The 14,541-nt window shown below is 41.2% G+C and overlaps 1 protein-coding gene across 1 annotated transcript in view; it reads left to right on the top strand.

The window, feature by feature from the left end:
* Nucleotides 1-9,782, top strand: part of LOC138795910 (serotransferrin-A-like) — a 31,550-nt gene extending 21,768 nt beyond the window's left edge. The window contains exons 14-17 of the mRNA XM_069975637.1: nt 2,250-2,317; nt 3,736-3,914; nt 6,579-6,768; nt 9,590-9,782. Of these exons, the coding sequence (XP_069831738.1) occupies nt 2,250-2,317; nt 3,736-3,914; nt 6,579-6,768; nt 9,590-9,642 (490 nt within the window). The 3' untranslated portion in view covers nt 9,643-9,782. The remainder of the gene's footprint in view (nt 1-2,249; nt 2,318-3,735; nt 3,915-6,578; nt 6,769-9,589) is intronic.
* The last annotated feature ends 4,759 nt before the right edge of the window (nt 9,783-14,541 follow it).

The following is a 14,541-nucleotide window of genomic DNA, read 5'->3' as shown; positions in this document are numbered from 1 at the left end:
AATACACCCTTAGTATCAGGCCTCTGGCATATTACACACCCCAGTATCAGGCCCCCAGCATATTACACACCCCAGTATCAGGCCCCCAGCCATATTATAGACCTCATTATCATGATCCCAGCATATTACACACCTCGGTATTAGGTTCCTGGCATATTACACACCCCAGTATCAGGCCCCAGCATATAACAGACCCCAGTATCAGGCCCCCAGCATATTACACACCCCAGTATCAGGTCCCCAGCATTTTACACACCCCAGTATCAGGTCCCCAGCATGTTACACACCCCAGTATCAGGCCCCCAGCATTTTACACACCCCAGTATCAGGTCCCCAGCATATTACACACCAAAGTGTCAAGCCCCCAGCTTATTACACACCCCAGTATCAGGCCCCCAGCATATTAAACACCCCAGTATCAGGCTCCAAGCATATAATACACTGCACTATCAGGGCCCCAGCATATTACACACCCCAGTATCTGGCCCCCAGCATATTACAGATTGCAGTATTATTAGGCCCCAAGTATATTATAGACCTCAGTATCAAGCCATCAGTATATTACAGACCCCAGTATCGGTCCCCAGCATATTACAGATTCCAGTATTATCAGGCCCCAAGTATATTATAGACCTCAGTATCAAGCCATCAGTATATTACAGGCCCCAGTATCGGTCCCCAGCATATTAAATATCAGGCCCCCAGCAAAATACACACCCCAATATCAGGACCCCAGTATCAGGCCCCCAGCATATTATATATCCCAGTATCGGGCCCCCAGCATATTATAGACCTTAGTATCAGTCCCCCAGCATATTACACACCCCACTATCAGGCCACAGCATAGTAAGTATGATGGCTTATTTTTTGTGCAGTGATCTATAGTTTTTATCGGGCCAGATTTGGGTTAATTGGACACTGCTTTATATTCAGTTTTATCTGATAGATGATATAATAAAAAAAATCAGCAATTCTGATGTTTGGTTTTGTTATCTGTTTGCACAGATCACTGTGCTGGGGGTTTTTGAGAGGGGGTTTATGTTTTTTATTTGAAAAATTGAAAAAGGGGGTTGATTTTGACTTTTATTTGGAAATTTTTTATGTTCTTCAGCAGAGACATCATGGCTGCTACAGAAGGAAAGTATAGCCCTCTGTTAGCCATAGCAATTGATCTGCATCCCATTTTTTGTTTGTTTGTTTTTTGCTTTGGGGGGTGCTGATCAGACCCCTGACAGATCCAGAACCTGTCAGGTCTCTTTCTGCATGCTGCAATTACTATTGATTGTGGCATGCAGAGGCTTGCCCTTACGATATACAACGACTGCTGGGCCACAGTAAAAAGATGTAGCTGATGGGGTAAAAAAATTTGTTGTCCTAAAACCTCTGATCCTAGGTGTAGCTAGCCACTGTTAGTCCATGCCTGGGTATTAAAGGGGTACTCCAGTGGAAAAAAATTGTTTTTACTGGTATAATATAGATATGTAAAAATCATAAGTCTTCAAGTACTTATTAGCTTCTGTATGTCCTGCAGGAAATGATATTCTTCCCTGTCTGACACGGTGCTCCCTGCTGCCACCTCTGTCCGTGACAGGAACTGTCTAGAGCAGTAGCAAATCCCCATAGAAAACCTCTCCTGTTCTGGACAGTTCCTTTCACAGACAGAGGTGGAAGCAGAGAACACTGTGTCAGACTGAAAAGAATACAGTACACCACTTTCTGCAGGACATACAGCACCTGATAAGTAATGGAAGACTTGAGATTTCTAAATAGAAATAATTTACATACCTGTATAACTTTCTGCCACCAGTTGATATTCATACATCCTAACCTGGCATATGGATACCTTAACCTGGCATAAGTGTTGTCATCATGAAACTACTATCTGAGATAGCTATGTCTATCTATCTATCTATCTATCTATCTATCTATCTATCTATCTATCTATCTATCTATCTAACTATCTATCTATCTATCTATCTATCTATCTATCTATCTATCTATCTATCTATCTATCGTGTTCACCTCGTTTAATGGTGAAATCCAGCCTAAAATTATCATTTGATGTGTTGCTATGACATTTCAGAAGAAATCAGATGGAGCAGACTTTACTGATTCCCTGACTTTAAAACTTAAATTAAAAAAAATCTTAAAGGATTTTTCATCTTTCTTATAGTATAAAATTATTTTCATCGAAGAGTGAAAGATTTAACAAAAAATAACATAGTCTATTTTTTTTACCTTCCTTAAAGGTGCATGGTTGAAGGTGGTGGAGACGTTGCTTGGTTGAAACACATGACAATCTTTGAGGCCAATAGTGGTAAGAGATTCACTTTGTATAGTGCCCCAGCACAGGTGTGCCACTAAGTTTTATATACCTAAGCAAAGTAACTCACTCAAGTCCTCACAGAAGAGGATGAAGAAGAGTTGTATTGTGTGTTTTTCCCCACTAGATGTCGCTGTATTTCTTGTATGTATACTGTACTACGCCTATCCTCTTTCTTCTCTCTCCTACACACACAGCCCCACCAATCACAGGCTAGCTAATGTAACCCTATAAAAAGGAACTAGTTTCTGGTGGGAGGGTCTTTTGTCAGTAGAGGTGGGGAGGGACTGAGCCAACACAGAGCAAGAGAGATTTCCTTCTATGCAAGTAACTACCAATAGCATGCATTGCTAGGAAGCTTCAGGAGGGAGTGAAGTCCTCGGAAGAACACCTTGCCCACCTCAGGGGAACACCTGCGTGTCAAACAGTGTGTCTATGGGAGGGCTTGCATGCCTCTGTCCTCCTCCTTTCTTTGCTCAAAGAATTGACATGTCAATTCTTTATACGGAGAGTCGCGGAAAGTGAAGGCGCGTAAGCCCTCCCATAGACATGCTGTTTGACATTGAGGCAGAGGGGATTCCATGGCCCTCCGCTTAAAGAATTCCGCAGAATTCCGTGAACTGGCCCAACGGCTGCAGACAGGGTTCCAACAAACTTTCTCAGTGTAACCGGGCCCTTAGTGCTGACTTTTGCTATAAGTTCCCAGCCCTCAAGCGTGAGTGGCTGAGAAGAGGGCAGAGGCAGCATAACTAAATGACAGTGGTGCTCCGCCCACATTCCTAATTACCAGACATTGAGACGGGGGATTAAAGATTTTTACGACCCACCAGAGACTGCTGTGCAGGGTAGTGGAGAGCTGTGCCTGGCAGTTGTAAGGTACTGAGGCCAAGTCACACTCCCTCAGGGATTTGATTGGTTCCCTTTAATGATGTATGAAGTAACTTACTCCTTACATTGCATACTAGAACCAGTGTTCTGCAGAGCTCAGGGCTGGACTGATATTTTTTACATTTAATGTTATTTAAAAAAAAAACAAAAAACAACCAGCACCAAGCAAATCCTAGTCCTTTCTTAGGGCCAGTTCACATTGAGTAAATTCGGTAGAATTCCACGGTGGAGCTCTCCGTAGCAGAATCCCGCCTGCTTCAGTGTCAAGCGGCTTCCCTATGGGAGGGCTCGCACGACTCCGCTCAAAGAATTGACATGCCAATTCTTTGCACGGAGAGCGGAGGCGTGCAAGCCCTCCCATTATAGAGTTTCCATTTGACACTAAGCCAGGCGGAATTCCGACGAATTTACTTAGTGTGAACTAGCCCTTACAGGATTATGTATACAGTTTTTTATAGATGAAGAGAATGTACTTTGAAGTTACATTATCCTTACTAAGATACATTGTCATGGCTTCTTTCTAGATAAACCAACATGGATGAAGAATATGAAATTGGATGATTTCCGCCTACTCTGTTTAGACGGCTCTGTGAAACCCGTGACTGAATATAAAACCTGCAATCTTGCTGAGGTTCCAGCTCATGCTGTTGCTACTGTACCAGAAAGAAAAGAGCTGGTTGTAAAAACTCTTAAAGAGCAGCAGGTAAGATAAAAGCCTCAAGAGGTAGAGTGGATATGCAAATCTACACACCCCTGTTAAAATACTGTGTTTTTGTTATGTAAAAAAAAATCTGACCAAGAATAATAATTTTTAGAATGTTCCCTATCCATAATCTGTAGACTATGTTCACACACAGTAAAATAAAAGCTAAATATGACCATAATTTGGAGTGAAAATGAAACAATGTGTGAATGGATGGAAAAAAAAACAGCTGTATTTTGCAAAAGCAGATCCTAAATAATGAGCATGTTCTTTATTTGGACAGTCGTAATTAATTACAAACGTTATTCTATTCTATGTGTGCACTTCCAGAAAATTTTCAATTACTAAATTGGAAAGTTTTTCCACCTCAAAATTACAGACGTATTTTAGTATTATTTTAAGGTGTGTGAATGTAGCCTATAATACAATTGAAAAACAACCTGAAATCTTTCAGGGTGGAAAAATATAAAAAAAAAGTTAAATAATGTGGTTGCATAAATATGTACACCCTTAAACTAATTCTTTGGTGAAGTCCTCTTTAAGTTTATGACAATATTGCCTGGTACAGCAAGAATTGGCAATCTTTGTCCACTCTTCCTTGAAAATCTGTTGGCTTATGAGGGCATCCCCTTTGTACAGCACCCTCTTCAGGTCGTCCCTCAATTGAATTCAGGTCTGGACTTTAGCTGGGCCATTCCAAAATTTTGATCTTCTTCTGGTGACACCATTCTTTCGTTGATGTAGAGGTATGCTTTGGGTTGTTGTCAAAAATTATATTACATATTCCTCTACATCTTCAGCTTTTTAGCAAAGGCCTGAAGATTTTGTGCCAATGTGGAAATGTTCATAATTCCCTCCACCTTGACTAAAACCCTCAAATTTACCTAAAACAGGCCCAAACAATAGTGTTGCCTCCACCATGCTTCACTGTGAGTAGGTGCTCTTTTGGTGATGTGTAGTGATGAGTGAGCATGCTCGTCTGAGCTTGGTGCTCGTTCAAGTATTAGGGTACCCGATGGTGCTTGTTACTCAGACGAGCATCTTGCGATACTCAAGACAATGGCATCTTCCTCTTCCTGCATGTTTGGTGGCTTTTTTCAGCCAATCATCATGCAGGAGAGGCATTGGGAGCTCGTAGCATCACGTGGAAACCCTACGTGTCGATAGAGATTGGATGACCAGATCGGATGACCTGGGCATATAAGAATCAGGTCCCGCGATGCTCGCTTCAGTGAGAGAGCTGCTGTCTGTCAGGGAGAGTGTTAGGCAGGGAATTAGTGTGCGGTTAGGCAGGAATCCGACACGAAGAACCCAACTGTTTTTCTAAGGGTTTAAAATTTTCTAAACTTTTTTTTTTTTGCTACTCTTGGCTGCTGGCTTGGACTTGTAGTGCAGCTGTCAGAAGTCAATTTGTCCTGTTGCTAACATACTCTTGGCTGGCTGGGATCTGTAATTCAGCGATACCTCCTCACTGTGCTGTGTTCTGTGCAGTAAGGAGAGAGCCGAGAAGGAGGGGGAGTCGTTGTATGGGGAAAGAGACTGGGATCAGCGAAGTACAGCTACGGCATGAGTGTGTCCAAGACTGTACTTTGACCCCTGATAGACATCAATCAACTGGCCCAACAGTGAACAAAAGTTGGAGTGAGGAAGGAGGTACAGGATCATGGGGGAGAGAGCCTGGAGCCCATAACTTGGCATAATGTTGCAATTAGCCAGCCCCAGAGGTGTCCATACATGCTGCCCCTGCTGTTTCCTGTCCATTTACGTGTTGTTTCCATAATTTTCTGAGGTTTCAATGGGGTTCGTTACTGGAAACGAGCATCGGGAAATAATTGTCTCAAGTATCGAGCACCCGAGCATTTTAGTACTCGCCCATCTCTAGTGAGTGTTGGCTTTGCACCAAACATACTTTTTTAGAATTTTGACCAAAAACTTCAACCTTGGTCTCAGACCAGAACACATTTTTCCTAATACTTTTGTCAGACTTGATGTAGGTTTTTTCCAAAACATAACCTGGCTTGGATGTTTGTTTGTAAGAAGAGGCTTTTTTCTTTCCACCCTGACCCAGAGCCCAGACATATGAAAAATATGGGAGGTTGTTGTTTTATGCAGTACACAACCAGTACTTGCCAGAAATTTCTGCAGCTCCTTTAATGTTTCTGTAGGCCTCTTGGCAGCCTCCCAGACCAATGTTCTTCTTGTCTTTTCAATCAATTGAATACATTTTTTCGTTATGTCACTTTGCAATGTTCTGTGCTATATCTAATGCCTTGGGGGGGGGGGGGGGTATTCTTCTCTTGACTGATACTTTTCAACAATGAGAGAATGAAAATGTTTGGAAAATCCTACTAAGACAGCTGCAATTTATAGGGGGGGGGGGGGGGTTAATCAGAATGTGAATGCTGGTGCCGTGCCTGTGTGCTGACGGTATGTTCTAAACAGGTTGGCATGAGTTTTTTCTCACACTACAAAACATATAGATAGGTAAAATTGCTATTTAGATTGTAAGCTCCAGTGGGAGACTGGGACTGATCTGAGTAAGGATAGGTTCTGTACACCGCTGCAGAATAAGTTGGCACTGAATAAATAAAGAAATGATTATATCTACTATTATAGAAAAATATCATGCAAAATAAGTCGCTTACACTTACTTCTTTATTAAAGATCAAATTTGGAAAGAAAACAGATGACCCTGCACAGCCTTTCAGATTGTTTTACTCTGAGGGACGCAAAGATCAACTCTTCAAGGACTCCACAGAATGCTTACGTGAAATTAAATCGGATCGTATGAATGATTTCCTCGGGAAGGCTTACACAGACGCTGTGGAATCTCTTAACACTTGTACACAATCAGGTACTTTATCAGCTTAATTCCTTTTGTTTCTGTTATTCTTGTGGCCCTACTATGAGGGCTATCACTCCTTGTCATAGGGCCAATGATCCGCTGATCAAAAATAAAAAATAAAATAAATAAAAAATGTTAGACCCTAGTAGGGTTCAAACTTAGGTTACATTACCTCTCCATGCTCCCGGTCCTTTCCCTCCCTCTGCTCTTCCCCCAGCACTGCGGCTGCAGCTTCACAGCTTAGACAGACCAATCACTGTCTGGGACCGCAGCGGCCAGTGATTGGCTGAGCGGCTTGTCAGCTCAGACACCATTCTGAATCTACAGCCGCACTGGGAAGAGAGCATAGGGCGGGAAAAGACCAGGAGTGTGGAGAGGTAATGTATTAACAGTTTATTCAATCGTTAGCCGTCGGCCGTGCATCACTATTATATGTAGCAATGCACGGTTGGTGGCTGATGATGGTGTCGGACCTATAGACGCAATCAGCCAATAATGGTTGTCAATAATTGGCCGAATCGGCCTGTAATAGAGCCCTAATGTGTAAAAGCAAGAATGTAACAGAGGCCCTTACAGAGGCATCTCTAAAACAGCTTCTAAGGTCACCAACCAGAGGAGAGAACATTCTAGATTTAGTATTTACTAATTGGGATCGGGTGTCTGAAGTTAGAATAAAGTGAAAGAAAATTAAGGTTCCAGTGACCACCATTGTTTATGGTTTCACATACAAACCGCATGCAATCCTATACTGCAACCAAAGTATTGGATTTTAGATATATTTTAAGAAAATTGTATATAAATAATGGATTAAAAGCATGGGATAAAACTTTGAAAGCTAGTGTTCAATGGACAGTACTAAAACAGGCCATATAAAAGGCAAGTAGACTACAAGAAATTAGTAAAAGATAAAATAAACCATTATGGTTTACTAGAGATACAAAGGATATAGTAAAGGAAATAAAATCATCCTATGGGAGGTATAAAGAGACTGAAAATATAGTTGACAGAGAGACATATAAAATTATACAGAAGGAGGCAAAGCAGATGATAAATGCTGCTAAAGCTTTAAAAAAGGAAGAAATGGCAAAATCTGTTAAGGTGGGGAATAAAACCCTCTTTAGATATATAAGTGACAGGAAGAAGAAAAAGAATAACTACAGCAATTCTAAAATAAGTAATGGGGAGAATACATTTAGTAATGGAGATAAGGTGGTTGCTGAGCTACTTCTGCACAGTGTTTTCAAAGTGTGCTTGAATGGTCACTTGCGAGATGGTACCGTGTGACGCCACTTCTGTGGTGGTTGGTCAGAATATAGATTAGATGGTATATTATTGTGACGCCAGTGCCCGTTGGGCACACAGGTATGGTGGCACGCCTGCTTTTAGTTTAGGGAGGCTAGCTATACCCTTTCCCTTGTGGTCGGTGATCTCCACGCTGCGAGATAGAGTACATAGGCTGTAACGACTCCCTACAGGTGATGTTATAATCCCTGTGAGTGCTGGAGAAGAAAAGCATAGAAGAAAGGAGCTCAGAGATAGGTAGAGAGAGAGAGAGAAAAGGTCCTCATTGGTATACAAATTACAACAAACAATAACCCTATGGTTACCTGCAGCTGTGCAAAACATAAGTACCATTACATACAATAGTGACATCTTGTGGCGAAACCTAGGTACTGCTTCATCACAACAGTTTACTTAGAGTACAGACTTTTGCAAAGGGTGTAACCATAAGCAACACACCTGGTGGGACACCACAGTTGGTCATAGCATTGCCTCCACTTGTAAGGGTTCAGCCCCCTGTGTTTTCCGATGGCCAATAAGTCTGAAGAACTTGTTCGTTTAAAGGTTAATAAGGTGCCACTTCTAAAAGAGAAGATAATTCATCACCTAATAATAAAGTTTGATGGATAGAAACCAGCACGGCTTTACTGCGAGCAGATCATGTGAGAAAGACAAGTGGTCCAAACAATGGAAACTGCAGTTCAGTTTGTTTTCCCAAATGTAAAATAATGCACTTGGGGAGAAGGAATCCTCTATCCAAGTATGATATCGGCAGTTCTGTTTTAGCAAAGACTTTAGAAGAGAAGGATTTAGGGGTAGTGATTTTTGACAACCTTAATATGAGTCACCAGTGCAACCAGGCAGTAGGCAAAGCAAATTGTATGCTGAGCTCTAAAGCTAGAGATATAACCAGTAGGAAGAGGGAGATTGTGATCCCGCTGTATAGAGCTCTAGTGACACCACATCTGGAATACTGTGCCCAGTTCTAGAGACCTCACCTACAAAAGGATATTGATAAAATAGAACAAAATGGTGGAGGATGTAAGGATTAAAACAAATCAGGAAAGACTTAAGGATTTAAGTCTTTATAGTCTGGAGGAAAGAAGAGAAAGGGGGGATCAAAACCTTTAAAGGACTAAAAAAAAGTTCAGTAAGGATGTGTTAATAAAAAAAACCTGAACATAAGAATAAGGGGACACAGTCAGGTTAGTTTGGGAAAGAACAGAAACAACATTAGAATATTGTTAGGACTGGTCGCTCAGACAGACAAGATGGCGGACACAGACAGTGTGCATAGTCACATTCATAACAATTACTTTACTAAACGAGTAGTAGATGCTTGAAACAAACTTCCCGCAGATGTGAATGTAAACATGTGGTAAACATATATCTATCCTAACATAATAAGAAGGAAAACACTAAAAGGGAAGACTAGGTGGACTTTTTCTGCCGACAATTTTCGATGTTTTTATGTCTACTCACACATTCTCACTATTGCATTTTTTTTTTTACTAAAACTAATTTTTGTCTTTGTGTAATTTTTTCACAGAACTGCTGAAAGCCTGCACCTTCCATACCTGCAAGACCCACATTAAGCCGTAATCCTGGTGAAGGATTGTCATCTATATTCATCCTCATTTATCTCCTTGTTCTTTTCCATAAAAAAGGATTGTTGTACCTTTACAAACTTGTCTCATGTATTTCCATCTTTAATAAATAGATTGAGATTTTCTTTTAACAAATGTATTTTTTTCTCCTTGAATCTCCATCATTTTCCTACTGTGTAAACTATTTTACATACAGATCTCAGGACAACAGAAATAGTTTGGTATAAAATCTGTATAACGGAGTTGTGCTTATAGTCCTAAAGATCCTGCCTAATGGCTGTACTTCTTAAAGGGGTATTCCACTCAAACAGACATTTTGATATGTTGCTGCCCATGGTGAGACTAACAATTCCTTCCATACTGTTTTATCTATTTAGTCTCCTTCCCCCAGCTTTGAGCTGCTGCTTTCTGCTGGAGGCACAAAAATCTGTGTGTGAGCTTTTCTCTCTGTCTCCCCTTCCTAATCTCTCCCTTCTGAGACAGCTGATGTATACAAATCCCTGGCAGGATTTATCTGCTACTTTGTAGCTTCTTTGTGATGCTGGAAGGGTTATTCTGAGGTCAAGTTGTTGATAAACTGACTGTGATTAATCCTCCCAGTATTACAAAGAACATGTTGCAGATACAGCCTGCCAGGGACTTGTTTACATCAGCTGTCTCATTGTAATGTGTGTTATTTATGTGAATGGTCCCCTTCCCCATGTTCCATGTTACACAGAGAGATTTATCTGACAGATTTTGGAAGCCAAAGCCAGGAATGGATTTGGAAAGAGGATAGATCCCAGTCTTTCCTTTATGACCTGATCCGTGTTTATAGTCTGTTCCTGGCTTTGGCTTTAAAGATCTGTCAGATAAATCTGACTGTGTAAACGCACTATAAGTTCCAGCTCAGTAATAGATGCTGGTTACCACATGGCATCCACTACTTAGTAAGTTAAAAAAAAAAAAAAAAAAAAAAAAGAACCTTTATTGAAATGCAAACATTATTAAAATTTTATTGAAATTAAGACCCCTCTTCAACCCTTTTAGTTAAATAAAAGTGTTGTCTGTGCTTAGTGGCACTGGTTTTCCCTGGCAGAAGGATGTGGTGCAAAGTGCAACAGAGCTTTCTACCTCTGCCCAGAAGACTAAGCAGCTGACAGCAAACCAAGGTTGCATACAGCAGGATTGGCTTGCTGTACAGTAAAGCAATGTGCCTTGGGGAATCAACTGACAGCAATCAACAATAAGAATAGCACCATGTGCCACCTGGTGGTGAAGAGGATGAATCACACTTTAAAATTTATCATGATCATATGGTGATGCATTAGAACATCTCATTACCCTGTGCAGTATACTGTGTCATCGTGATCTTGTTAGTACAAGCTACATCTATATATGTACATTTTTGTGGACCGTATAGTGGTGCCAACTAGCCTTCTATCTGTACTGGTCAAAATCGACACCAGTTCAGAGCTGGTGTAATGCTACGTTTTCACGGAGTGATAATTTGCCCGATCGTACGATTAACGATTTCGAAGTAACGATTTTTTTTCTATAACGATCAGCTTTTAGATGGAACGATATATCGTACAGAAAATTCGTTTTGCGATCGTTTTGTGATCGCTTAAGCCTATCTCGCACATAGGTAAAATCAGTGAACGACTGTTTACACGGAACAATCGGCAAAATTTTTGTGAACGACGAACGACAATTTAAAAACATGTTAAAAGATCAAAATGAACGATTTCTCGCTCGTCGTTTGATCGTTTGCCGCGTTTACACGTACGATTATCGTTCAAATTAGATAGTTATCGTGCAAATTCGCACGATAATCGTTCCGTGTAAACTCAGCTTTAGGGTCTGTTTACACACACAGATTATCTGACAGATTTTTGCATCCAAAGCCAAGAATGGACTATAAACAGGGAACAGTTCATAAAGGAAAGGCTGAGATTCCTCTTTTTTTCAAATCCATTTCTGGTTTTGGCTGCAAAAATCTTGCAGATATCTGTCAGATAATCTGTGTGTGTAAACAGACCCTAATTTTCTGAGACCGCTGCACAGCAGCCTCAGATTTGCTGGAGTTACTGAGGGCCATGTGCCTGAGAGGCCTATGTGTGGGACACGGGAACAGGTTAGACCGGTGTACAGATACGCTGGTCTTGAGAAATCTCCCCAGTGTTTTATGTACAGTATACAATGATCCAACAATTTTTTATAAATAGAGGATCTGACCCTTCGAAAGATGTTACATAAGCCTATGGTAAGGAATATGACCTCTGGTGGTCCTCTGATGTTGACAGGTAAGTATATATATCATCAACCTTTGATAGATGATCTGAATAAAAATAAATTGTGATTTGACCTAATCCAGAAGGTTCCCCATCCCTGTCCTAAAACATAAAATCTACAAATCGACAGTTATAGTCGTGTATCAGATGTGAAGCCATGCATGCTGGGAAGGATGTGGCTAGATGGGCATGCAAAGTTTCCATAGATTGCTGTCTCTAAGGTGGGCTGTAGCAGGAAAGAAGGAGATAGTGTAGCTGATGTGAAGTGAAACAAACATTTTGATAATAGAAAAATGCTTTTAATATATAGTAAGAAGAGTCAAAGAGGCGTTCCCGAGTTCATGAAGTGCACCAGACCGTTACACCTCCTTACTGCTCAGGTGTAGATTTGTATCATGATTTACGCCTGGAATTGCACACAAATCATGATAAATAAGGGCCCTTTTACACAGAAAGATTATCTGACAGATTATCTGCCAAAGATTTGAAGCCAAAGCCAGGACTGGATTTGAAAAGAGGAGGAATCTCAGGCTTTTAATGTATGACCTGATCTCTGTTTATAGTCTGTTCCTGGTTTTGGCTTCAAATCATTGGCAGATAATCTGTCAGATAATCTTTCTGTGTAAAAGGGCCTTAAGGCGCGGGAGGAGGCTATGCCTCCAGGGGCGTAGCTTGGATTCATGGGGCCCCCCTCCCCTACACACTATAATATATACATACGTACTCGGTGATGTGGCCAAAAAAAAAAAAAATCTCTGACTGGTAGAGCAAAAAGCCAAAGTCTGCTTGTTCTGTCCATCCACTGTATTTAACTATAACAGCGTATTGGGAGCCTCATGGTAATATACATAGGTGCAGAAGCAGACTACCTTTTGCTTAACCCTTTATTTACTGCAGTGTGTAAGTGACCCAGTGTTCTCTTACATGCTACAACACAAAAAGGGTTAATACAGAAGACAATTAGCTCTCTCCTTCACTACTCCTGCACTAATAACCCCTGGCCTCTGCAAGAGCTCAGAGGTTATCAGAGTAGTGAGGCAGAGAGCTAATTGTCTTGAGCTTATTAACCCTTTTTTGTGTTGCAGCATGTAAGAGAACACTGGGTCACTTACACACTGCAGTAAATGGGGTTAAGCAAAGGGGACACAGGAGGCTCTTATCTTCTCTGGGCCCCCTCCCTCCATGGGCCCCATAGCAACCGCCTTCCCTGCCTCTAAGGTAGCTACTCCACTGCATGCCTCCTTCCTGCCTTGACGCGCCCCCGCTCCCCCCCATCAGGCGAGCAGGGGGTACAGCTGGCGTACGCCACGGAAAAGGGGCAAATCTACCCCTTTTTCCGTAGCATATGCCAGGGACACGTCTTCATAACTGTAACGCTCATTGACTTTGATATATAGATACATAGAATAGGCCCCTCTGTTTAGCACCTCTCTTGTAGAATATGTCCCCTGCAAAAGCATACTCACTTCTCACATCACTCCACAGCAGTGTGTTTATCCTCCTGGACCTCCGGTCTGCAGCAGCTGCTCAGAAAGCTCCTGGGGCAGGCAGACTGATACATAGTTGCCTACACTGAAAGTTCACTGCTCCAGCCCTGTAGTTACAAGAGTGATTGAAAGAGCGAGGAGCCAATAGTTTCTTGCACTGTCAATCAGGGCACCCTCTTTAACTATAAGCATGTACAATGAAAATTGCAGTTTTTCTACAGATAAGCCATTTCAGTGCCCAATTTGTTGTGGCTAGCTTATGCCACAATGAAAAGATGGCCTTCTGATTATGCAGGGCATTCTGGCTTCAGAAACACCCTACATGTGGCCCTAAGTTTTTGCTTAGACAGACATCAGGCCTTCAGGAGTGAGAGAGTCCCACTCACATTTTTAAGGCCTGATATGGTGATTTACACAGTACTGACCTCCATTTGCAGATTTCTGACATAAACTATTAAAAGAAATCTCCAAAACGTGACCCCATGCTGAAAATTACGCTTAAGGCGTTTATAAAAGAGTATAGTGAAAATTAGAGTTTTCCTGGAATAAATGTGCAGATTATGTAAAATGAAAAAAAAAAAAAAAAGCTATTTTATAAAGATCTGCCACATTAGTGACCAGAATGCTGTAGCCAGCTTGTGCCACTAGGGACAGGCAACTTCTGCAGGGTGCAGCATTGTCCAGTATGTAGTTATAAACTGCCATTTGGTCACATGGCCGGGCTCAGTGACTTTTTGGTACCTTTTGCAGAGCCCCTGAGGTGCCGAGACCTCCGCTGATCGCTAAAATTAAATAGGCAGAAGCGTTTAACTGAGCACTGTGTCCATTTGTTTCTGCGCGACACAGCTCGACTCTGCTTAGTAGCAGTGTGGGTGACGTACTGATAATGGGGTTGTTTACTGTACTATATATATATTTTTATTTTTTTTTACTGAGGACTTCATTTTATGTGAGATGAGTCAATATTTTCTTTAGTGACATTTTTGCATATATGTCACATGTCAACTTTTTTTTTTTTTCAGTATTCTTTATTTGGTATACAATACATGATAATACCATTCTGTAGGTTGATACCATTATAGCGATATCTTAATTTATTTACTTTTTTTTTAAATGGTTTCCTTCTTTTCTTGC

The sequence above is a fragment of the Dendropsophus ebraccatus genome, chromosome 6 (genome assembly GCF_027789765.1).
Source record: "Dendropsophus ebraccatus isolate aDenEbr1 chromosome 6, aDenEbr1.pat, whole genome shotgun sequence".
Lineage (NCBI taxonomy): Eukaryota > Metazoa > Chordata > Amphibia > Anura > Hylidae > Dendropsophus > Dendropsophus ebraccatus.
This window is presented reverse-complemented; position numbering and strand designations above follow the sequence as displayed.